Here is a 10,628-nt window from a genome sequence, read left to right as displayed (position 1 = left end):
CGTAAGTCACTGCTACTCTCTGACGAAGCTTCGTCAAATGTCAAGAGCAAATATCGAAATTTGAGTTTCCGAGTCAAATAACTCACTGAGTCAAACATTTTGAGTCGAGATTTTCCATCATGTTGGAGGGAATACTCGGCAGAACCTTCGCCGCAAAATGGTTCGCTCTGTGGTTTCCCTTTCTTTTTATTTGTTTGTTCATGGAGGAAAGGAAATTGAGAGTGTGGTTATGCTGCTATTTTATATGATATATAAGCTTTCTCTTGTTCTGTTATTGTTTTTCAGCAAATCGTACGTCAAATTGACCAAGAATCGGATTGAAGTGATAAGGAGAAAGAGAAGAGCGACAGAGAAGTTTCTCAAGAAAGATATCGCTGATCTTCTCCACAGTGGTCTAGATATCAATGCATATGGAAGGGTAGTTTTTTTTATTTTTCTTCCTTATGTGCTTTTGTTTTGTGCAGTTTCTGGATTAGGTTAAGTTAATTTGATTATTCACCATGTGGTAAATTGTGAGGTTGTGCCTTAGAGTGAAAATAGTGTTGGCTAAGATAGTTTTCGATGGATGATGGCTTATTTGAGACTTTTTAGTTTTAATTGTATAACCTCAATATTAAAATAATTGTGCATTTGACCATTTCACATATTAAGAAATATGATAAATGAAAGAGAGAAAAAATAATTTTAACAAATTATCACTATAAACCATTGGTTGATTCAAATTATCATAAATGCAAAGCTGAGAGATAATAAATTGGGAGTGATGCATATAATATTAATTAGTGGGTAGAATTGGTCAAAAGAAATTAAAGTTGCATTGGAAACAAAAAACGACAACTATTTTGAGACAAATTTTTCTTGCCAATTGGACAATTATTATAATACGGAGGGAGTAATGTATTTTTTTTTTTTTTTTTTTTGGAATTATCTCAATTAAGTCTTATTTTGTTTGCAATGTGGTCAAATTAACAGGCTGAAGGACTCTTGGTTGAGTTGACACTGTCATCTTGTTATGGTTTTGTGGAGAAATCATGTGAGCTTGTGTTGAAGCATCTCTCAGTGATGCAGAAGTTAAGGTAATTAGTTTCTGTTTAGATTATATTCATGTCGTTTCTTTATTTTTATGTTTTTGTCTTCTAAATTTTCATTTAACATCAGAGTTATGCATATAAAATGCTATGTTTGACATCAGAGCTATGCTTATGTTTAGCCACATAGTTATGTTAGTGCTCATGCCAAGAATAGACTTTACTGCGTGTGGAATTTGGATAATTGATGATACCTATGCTTTATGTTATTTCTTCCAATATTATCATTAACAGACATGATATAATTGTAGAAATTCCATAATTTTTAGGGGAAAAAATTTTGATCCTTCTGTCAAGGATGCTGCCATAATTTGTGAAAGAGAAACCGCTTTAATGGTTACCAACATTACTCACAGGCAGCACTGTAATGTATCAGTTTACATGCATGTCGCTAAACAAAGCTTGTTGGCCACATCCATCTTGTAATAGTAATTTTGGTGTGACTGTGATAAACTGGTCAGAATAAATTGATAATTGAGATATTCAGTTTATGTTGTAGTTGTAGCCGTGGGAGGAGGCACATTTGAACAAAGGTTTTTTGGAGTTCTTATGTTGAGCTTCATGTTTTCTTTTACATTTTTTATTATTATAAATGACACCTATGTTCAATTTTTCCTGTACAAAAAAGAGTTCAGTTTAATCTTTATATCCGCCATGTTGATTATTTGAATGTCATCATTATCACTGTTGTTGGTCAACTTTGTGAGACTGGTGTAGACATACAGTGAAGTGCAAGGGTCAGGTTGAGAATGTCTTTAGAGATATGAAGTAACTTTGTGACAATCATTTTCAATTTGGTTCATAAAGTTAACTCTGCTTTAACTTCAATAAATTGTATTATAACATCAAGAGATAACAAGGACCAAAATGAAAACAAACAATTGGATGTATATAGACTAAATTAAAAACCATTTTGGTATTTGACCAGATTGAAAATTAATGTCACAATATACAGAGACCAAAAATACATTTTAATATAGTCGTCCAATTATTTTCAGCTGACAGATATGAATTAGTTGTGAACACCCATACGATATATACAGATATCCCAATATTATAATGAGTAGGTTGCCCTTTTATATTATTCCTTAAAAATCTGAAGTTAGAATATTTATATAACTGGTTCCATTTCTTTTACAGTGGCTGCCCTGAGGAATGCAGAGTGGCAGTATCATCTTTGATGTTTGCTGCTGCAAGATTTTCCGATTTACCAGAGTTACGTGACCTTAGGCAAATATTTCAGGAGAGATATGGGAGTTCCTTAGAGTGTTTTGTCAATCCAGAGGTGACTATTGGTGTTTTTATTTTATTAGAACTTTACATTATCTATGACTTCTCCTGGTTTCTAGCACTCACTGACTAAATTGCTAATTACCAGTTTGCTGCAAATTTGAATATTAAGTCTTCTACATTGGAAAGGAAAGTCTGCTTGATGCAGGAAATTGCATCAGAGTTCTCAATAAATTGGGACTCCAAGGCTTTCGAACTAAGGATGTCAAGATCCTCTGCATTTGCACAGGTGCATTTTTCTGTATTCCTTTTCATTTTTTACCAGCTTCAATGTAAGATCGAATACTTAGCTAAAATTTTAAGAACGTACCTGAAATTGTTATAACTTGTAATAAACAGGGCCAGAGTGCTAGTATGTGTAACAATTTGTTTGATAATCATATATCATCACTCAGCAAGAATGGTAACCAGAAAGATGTAAAGAATGATGTTTTGTTGGAGAATGGCAAGGAAGCTGTTATCCTAAACAGAGATGATCATGATCTTCATTATAAATCCACAGTCCCTGAAAATGGATTCAAGCCACTAAATGGTCGTGAAGTCCTTGGGAAAAAGGATGGCAATGATAATTCATTAACAGGAATGTTAGAGGATACTGCTACAAAGAGTGATAGAAGCTATTGGAAGGATGATAATATGGTAAAACCAAATGGACATTCATTTCATGAGAAAACTATGGAACAGTTTGAAGGTGGTTGCAAGCTGCCCAACAGTTGGGGGAGTCCAACCCCACCAAGAATAAGCCAGGACACTACAACTGCTAGTAGAATAGGATCACGTTTCAGGAGTAGTGTGAAGGAGCCATGTGTTGTTAATCTTCTTGGCACGCCAGATACTGATAAACCTGAGAGAACAGTTCAAAATGATGAAAAGCGTATGCTAAAGCCTTGCTATAGTAAGGCCATTCCACCTCCGTATGTTAAACATATATCTAAGCATCAGAACAAATCACATGGAGTCAATGTAGTATCTTCACATACTGACAGCGACGGCTTCTTTACATGTCCTTCAGTTCATGAGAACTCTGATGCTGCATCTATGTCAGAGAGGATCCGAATAGGTTTGGATAATTCTGACCTGGATTGGCAGGCCAGTAGACACGAGAAACTGATGAAACAGAGTCATAAAAAGGAATTATATTTTTGTGAAGATGCTAAAGAAATCCCTATGGTAAAACCAAAATCTACAAGGCGAAAGCACTCGAGATCACGATCTAGTCACTACGATTCCCCTAATGCAGATACTGAACTTGCGAGAAAAGCAAGGAGCAGAAGTAGGAGACGAGCTGAATCAAGACGTGGTCTGCAAAATTTGTTTGATGATGAGCAGCATCAAAATGCTGCAGAGGAAAAAATAATAGATAAATTACTGATTCATTATAGTAAAAAACCTTCAAGTATAGTGCCTGAACGAGTACGAAATAAGTCAAAAAGTCACCATGCACATAAAATGGATAATTCAAAGAGAGAGCAACTGCAGAATGGAAGTGGAGATGGGTCTGATGAGACACCAGAGATTGTTACTCTTGCCCTACGATCAGTTTCCCTTCCGCGTGAACAAACTAGAGTAGTAGAAGCTAAGAAAGAATTTCTTCGTGCTGCTTCATTTCAGCCAGATAGATCGCACGAAGCTCGGCATGTGCATCCCAACTTGCCTGACTATGATGATTTAGCAACTAGGCTTGCTGCCTTGAGAGGAATATAAGGTAAATGACAGTAACAAATTGAATAAATACTCCTCCCTCATATGCTTGATTGCATTCATTATGATGATCTCACTTCAATCTAATATACACCAGGTGGTTCTTTTGTTGCAAACTGTTTACTTCTTTGGGCCTGTACTAAGTCATCATATTCATAGGGTGGTCTTATCTGTGTTGGTTGACAATCTGACGCTACTATAGGATACCCGCGGTATCAATTCATTTTTTTTCTTCGAATTGTTGTAAAAGTAGCTGTAAGTTGTAACACAAATTGACGATATGCTTACTCTCTTTGAGTTGAGGCTGAAAGGATATTGAGATGGGCGCTATTGTTTCAGAGCTTTTGCTCAACCCTAATCCCCTCCTCCCCCCTGTGTACAATGTTATTAGTGTATTAAAATATATTATTTTATAGTTGTATAATTTGTACAAATAATGTCGAATTATTGTTTGATTGGCCTTGTTGAAAAAGATGGTGTTCAAGTGATTTCTACACTTGTTTAATATCCAATGTGGCGTTTTGATTGGCTTGATACAGCTGAACATGACATGAGATTCTCCACTGTCAAACCCCAAGTGTTATATGATCCACCTAGTCTCTCTCAGCTAGTTATGTATATTTTTCGTCAAAACCATGATAGGAAGTTTTTTTTCAACTTTAGCTTCTCTAAGCTAATAACAGCAAAGCAAGTAGTTTTATTTTCTTCAACTCCAGCCTCTCCAGCTGGCTAGCAACAATTCATCCTCACAGATTTTAGAACAAAATAGTGTAGCTCTAAACAGATATACAAATATAAGCTCTACATAAAATTAAAAGATCACACTCCAATGAAAGCACATATGAATCTCTTCCTTTCTTCTTGCTTTTCATTTTAACCAGGCTTCTCTTCTGTTTTTCTTCCGAGCAGCTGTAATTTTATAGAGGAAGGAAATAGTGTTGCAGTTCCCATTCCATCTCTAAAAGGACAAATTCAAAAAGCATATTTCTCGTCTTGTGAAGAATATTTTGTTTTCCTTCTCCCATTGATGCTGCTGTTATTATTATTATTTTTGATATTCCCCATTTGAACTTTGCAGGGGGTTTTTAAATGGTAAAATTATTTTGGAAATTGTAGAACAATTTTGCAAAAAAGTTTCTCAGGTTCTGATAAATATCAGCTAACTCATCTTATAGCAACAGCTCTGTGATTCTAGACAGCAACTTCTAGATTTTGATTGAGCAGACCTGCTTTCTCAAGCATTCATAATTTGCTTTGTTTGAGTTGTTTCATCAAAATGTCTCTCTTGCTCTCATTGAATGAAGTCTTTTCATTCTTCATGTATCAATCTTCTCTAACAAGCTAGATTAGGGCTTCACATAATAATCCTTTAATTTTATTTATAAATTTTCATATTAGGGCTTCACATATTCTTTTAAGCATTTGTAAACTAGTCTCTAAACTAAGATCAAGAGCAAGCATGCAGTGTTACAATATTAAAATGTTTACAATTTTAATTAAAGAACGCTAAGTTAGAAACCTTAGTAGACCAACAAGTTTAGAGCTTAAAAAAAAAAGCTTTGCATGTGAGAGCTTAAAAAAAAAGCTTTGCATGTGAGAGCTTAAAATGAAAAGTTCTTGGGCATGAGATCTTACAATGTACACTGAACAAACATATCTTCTTTTTGAGTGAGTTTGAGTACAATATATAGCACATATCTTACAAAAGATTAGGACATGCCATTAAGCTTAAGAACAACAAAACCGGCTTCTTCCAGTTTCTCGTGTGCTGCCATGCAGCTTGATTCCAGTCTGACGTGCAGGGTTGGCTTTTGCCAATCTCTTAGCTGCAAAATATTTGTTTCAGTAAGTTAGGATATAAGAATCTTAATATGAGCATTAAGTCATTAGGGTCACCATATTCAGATGTCAAGGTCTAGAATTTCACAACCAGAAGAATTTGCAGAGGCGATTAGTGCAGCAAGAGGAAGAAAGAAATTTCCCCCTGAAGATCTATTGGGTAAAACTCATTTATAAAGGTATGTTTGGTTTAAGATTATTTTTTTTTATTTCTTATATTTACTTTCAATTGCAAAACTGCCTCTTGTTTTCACCTTCTCAATGTTGGTCTCCTTTAACATAACAAATGGCCAGAACTTCAGAACATACAATTGGAAAAAATCATGTCTCAGCCAAAAGTCAAATGTATATGTTCTTAAAACATGTATTGTGAGACACTGCTTCTTTGCCAAAATATTTAAGATGGTGGATGTTAAATTATTGTTTTACCTATTTCATAGAAGAGCTCATTGACATTCTGTGCGGTTTTCGCTGAAGTTTCAAAGAAAGACATGCCATTTTCTTTAGCATACTCCTCCCCCTCCTATAACCATCATATGAAAGATGATAGCATCAAAACAAATTTTTAGCTGTCTATGTTCCTGAGAAGAGGATAAGACCTCTGAAAATTATAAAATAAGCAAAGTTATAATGTTGAGACAACAATTTACAAGAAATAATACCTCATTTCCTACTTTTCTCTGTTCTTCCAAATCAGCCTTGTTTGCCACCAAAAATATGATCAAATTTGGATTTGCTGACATGGTTTATCAAATTAAGTAAACTGCCAAATTAGTATTCATAATAATGTAAATTTGTGACAATCTTTCTCATGATTATATATATTAAAGACATTTCAGCCTATGCTTTGCTTTCAGCCAAATTTTATCCCACTCTAGCCAAACATACTGCACCATCATAAGTTTTAGAACCAAATAATTTACTTTAATGTTTCTCTAGTTTGTTCACAAGATATTTACTTTTTGACTATTCTGTTACCTTGTCTTAGCACTTCTCTAACCCACTTCTTTGCCCGTACAAAAGAATCCTGAGACACAAAATGCACCATTTATTTCCTTTGATGTGATACGGGGTCACTTTTTATGATATTTTCTGATGGAAAAATTATTGAAGCGCAGATACAATATGAGTAACATTACACATTTTCTATTCTATATCATCCATGAAAATCAATTATCAATGATATCTTCATTGAACGACTTTGTGACAGGTCATGTGAATGAAAATCATTTGCTTCAAAGTTCATATTTCAAATGTTATTTTCATTGAACGACTTCATGACAGGTCATGTGAATGAAAATAATTTGCTTCAAAGTTCATATTTCAAATGATTAATCATCGCAGGCTATATGATAATCGATATTTAGTTACCATGCTTGTAATGTCATATACACCGCGGTAATACATAGGAGCCAAACTGTGGTATCGTTCCTGCCCTGCTGTGTCCCATATATCAAATTTCACAGTTGCTTCATTTAATGACAAAACCTGAGTAAAAAATGCTGCTCCAATTGTCGATTCCTACACACATTCATTTATGCTAATATAATTTGAATTATCTATAATGATGTGAAGAATTTTAAAGAAAATATCACAATCATAGGCAGCAACCTGGTAATCCGAAAATATAATACATAGGAGCCAAACTGTGGTATCGTTCCTGCCCTGCTGTGTCCCATATATCAAATTTCACAGTTGCTTCATTTAATGACAAAACCTGAGTAAAAAATGCTGCTCCAATTGTCGATTCCTACACACATTCATTTATGCTAATATAATTTGAATTATCTATAATGATGTGAAGAATTTTAAAGAAAATATCACAATCATAGGCAGCAACCTGGTAATCCGAAAATTGACCTTTGACAAATCTAAGAACCAAACTCGTCTTCCCAGTTCCCATGTCCCCCAGAAGTACCTACAAAGTCATACATAATTTTAACAACTTGGATAAATATTTTCTGCTAATTAAATATGCACTTTTGATCATATTTGAAACTAATTCGCAAAATAATATAGGAGCTTAGGCTGATTAATGAATAGACATAATCATTTAGTTAGCAAATTAAAACAGTACACAAGCTATTATGCTAACATTAAACAATTGCTCATATCACATAATTAATCAAATATGTTTACTTAGAATCCAACATAAATTTCTACAGAAGAAATTATTTGTCCTTAAATTACTTATACAAGCTATTTGCTTCTCATTTCATGGTATGTGTAATATGTTATTCTGGCTTAATGCCTAATATGCCAAATAGGAGCTATTTCAATTCATTAAAGGAGTTGATCCTTATTTTACCAAATAAAAAAAGGAAGACATACCCACCAGTTTGGCTTGTAAACTCTTATTCCTTGCCATAGCTTCGCTGTTCAATGAAAAAAGGTTTTTCAGAGACTGAAAAGAGAAGCCAAGACTATGATATGCAAAAAGTTTGAGAAATGAAATAACATTTTGTTGAAATCGTAGAAGAATGGTAGTTTGTTAGTTTGACTGGTAAGTAAACTGCTATGTATATATTTTGTTGATATTATTATCAATTGCCTTGCATGTTGTTTTATTTTGCGTGATGCCTTCTTAAAAGTTACTTCGGACCTAACTGATATATGTCAAAGATAGATAGATATACAGTGTATGCATACACACACACACTAATATATATATATATATATATATATATAGATGATGAGTGCTAACGACACACTCTTTAACAGTGACTTTATTTGATTGGTTAAAATTTACATAGCTTTCACCAAAACATGTGGGTGCTATATAAATTTAGTGGGACCGATGTATATTTTAATTAATCAAAAAAAGTGTGTTAGAAAGTATGTTTAATTATCATTATCCATATTTAGATATATACACACACAAAGCCTATCATGGAATTTCAGGTGCTCTGGATGGAAAAATAAACGTTGCCCTTGAAAATATTTGAATTGATCTAACCTATTTTGTTAAATGGTATATATCACAAATGAGATTTTAACAATTTCTATTTAGAAAAATATTCAATTTCAAACATGTTCAACAAAATATCTAACAATAGAAATTATACTAATTAAAACATTTTTTTAGTGTTTCTTTTTATTTTTTTGTAAGGTTTTGAAGATGTTTATCAATTGTCATATATTTTTGAAATTTTACTTGTATGTCAACTCATTTAGTCAGGAAAGTCAAGTCTACACTACACCACTTGGTTCATGTTCTTTTTAGCATTTCGAAAATATGCAATCAATCATTAAAATATGCATATTAAGACATGCATCATCAAAATATTCAGCTTCTTCATGATAGTAATTTTCATTTTGATTGTTTTGAATCAAAATATCTTACTGTTCAATATTCCTATTAAGTTTTCCATTATCCAAATTATCAGCTTTTGAGTTTAAAAGAACGTGGATATTCATCATTCTCAATAATATTTTAGGATCTTTATCAAAACCATTTTTTTAGATTCAGTATTAATTTGAATTTATTTATTTTTCGTTTTAGATGGCCAAAATGTTATTTTCTATGAAACATTTGCAAACAACTAGTCAACTAAACGACAACATGTTCTAACAACTAGAAACAAGTATAGACAAAAACACAAAATTATAATATACAAATAAAACAAATAGTTAGATGAATATAATTATAACAATAAAACGAAACAATAGCATTTGATTAGAGATGAGTAAAAAAAACATTTGATTAGAAATTATTGAATTTTACCCTTAACGTTATATTATATTATATTATTATTATTATTATTATTTTATTTTTTATTATTTAAATGTACATATAAATACTACTAACTGTTAAGTAAACATAGAGTAAATCACATACTGAGAGAACTTGACGAAAAAGCTTGGAGATGTCATAATAAAGTATAAATCAAATATATAAATCACACAGTATATCTAAAATTTAAGTTGTAATATATGCAAAAAGTTGATTATCAAATGATTAAACTACATGATTTAAACATATTTCAAAAGTAATGTTTTATGGTTTTTAAATGACTTAATCATCAACAAAGGACTCATATTTATTATTTGTACCAATATTAAAACCGATATGCTATCTTCTAGAAACTCAACTTCTATCTTGTTTGTCAACTAAGTCTTGATAATTTTCATTGTTGAAAAAAATTTATATATTGTAGTCATAGAAATATAATGAGTTGCGGGAAGGCAGAGTAATCTTCAAATTTTTGTTGAATCAAACACAAACACAATTGTTGTGTAGTTGATAAACTCTTTAAATTTGATTCTTGACGAACATCAATAATGAAATGTCATAATTGAATTGAAAATTAATCTTCTACGTTGAAATACACGAGGTGATATTTTTCAAATAGAGTGTGGATATTAATAATGTTTAAAGCTTTATAACTATCTAAAGATGTCAAAGCAATGCTTAGAGTTAACAAGTTCATTGTTTAGTCACTAAATCTGATAGTCAACTCTATATTTAAAAATATTTCAACTCTAAAATAATACTATATCCTGACATTGATATATAATTTTAAAACGAGAACACCTTTGCAATCAAATCTTCTTCAATTCCAAAATTCATATATTGATCCTTCACAATCATTTATAGCTCGAGTTTACTTGTAGAAGAGCGTTGTTTTGTGTTTTTGTGTTGGCAAACACTAAAAAGGGAGAAGAACTGCACATGCGGGAGAGACAGAGACATATGGTAAAAACAAAAAA

At 32.3% G+C, this 10,628-nt stretch overlaps 3 protein-coding genes across 4 annotated transcripts; 1 reads left to right on the top strand and 2 right to left on the bottom strand.

Moving 5' to 3' along the window:
• Positions 1-6: 6 nt before the first annotated feature.
• Positions 7-4,503, top strand: LOC101495148 (uncharacterized). 2 transcript variants are annotated; one of them, XM_004503378.4, is made up of 7 exons: positions 7-160; positions 286-418; positions 973-1,076; positions 2,229-2,373; positions 2,467-2,607; positions 2,718-4,083; positions 4,177-4,503. In XM_004503378.4, exons 1-6 carry the CDS (start codon positions 120-122, stop codon positions 4,080-4,082), a joined length of 1,929 nt encoding a protein of 642 aa, XP_004503435.1. In that variant the 5' UTR covers positions 7-119; the 3' UTR covers position 4,083; positions 4,177-4,503. The 2 variants fall into 2 exon arrangements, with proteins under 2 accessions (XP_004503435.1, XP_004503434.1); XM_004503377.4 differs by having other exon boundaries at positions 2,718-4,503.
• A 1,170-nt stretch (positions 4,504-5,673) lies between these two features.
• On the bottom strand, positions 5,674-7,544 carry LOC101494819 (ras-related protein RHN1-like; the record flags this gene model as incomplete). Its single annotated transcript, XM_012716659.3, has 6 exons — positions 5,674-5,905; positions 6,348-6,441; positions 6,581-6,654; positions 6,897-6,945; positions 7,290-7,439; positions 7,530-7,544. Coding segments are annotated over 6 exons (480 nt in total), but the record flags the coding sequence as incomplete, so codon positions are not given.
• A 4-nt stretch (positions 7,545-7,548) lies between these two features.
• LOC105851137 (ras-related protein RABF2b-like) lies at positions 7,549-8,532 on the bottom strand (the record flags this gene model as incomplete). Its single annotated transcript, XM_012716665.3, has 3 exons — positions 8,254-8,532; positions 7,759-7,836; positions 7,549-7,668 (listed from the first exon to the last, which is right to left on the bottom strand). Coding segments are annotated over exons 1-3 (231 nt in total), but the record flags the coding sequence as incomplete, so codon positions are not given.
• Between the last annotated feature and the right edge of the window lie 2,096 nt (positions 8,533-10,628).

The sequence above is a fragment of the Cicer arietinum genome, unplaced genomic scaffold (assembly GCF_000331145.2).
Source record: "Cicer arietinum cultivar CDC Frontier isolate Library 1 unplaced genomic scaffold, Cicar.CDCFrontier_v2.0 Ca_scaffold_6232_v2.0, whole genome shotgun sequence".
Taxonomy (NCBI): domain Eukaryota; kingdom Viridiplantae; phylum Streptophyta; class Magnoliopsida; order Fabales; family Fabaceae; genus Cicer; species Cicer arietinum.
This window is presented reverse-complemented; position numbering and strand designations above follow the sequence as displayed.

Coding starts and splice junctions, on each gene's coding strand:
- LOC101495148 (XM_004503378.4), top strand. CDS start 120: ATGTTGGAGGGAATACTCGGCAGAACCTTCGCCGCAAAATG. Junction 419..972: donor ATATCAATGCATATGGAAGG/GTAGTTTTTTTT, acceptor TCAAATTAACAG/GCTGAAGGACTCTTGGTTGA. Junction 2,374..2,466: donor AGTGTTTTGTCAATCCAGAG/GTGACTATTGGT, acceptor GCTAATTACCAG/TTTGCTGCAAATTTGAATAT.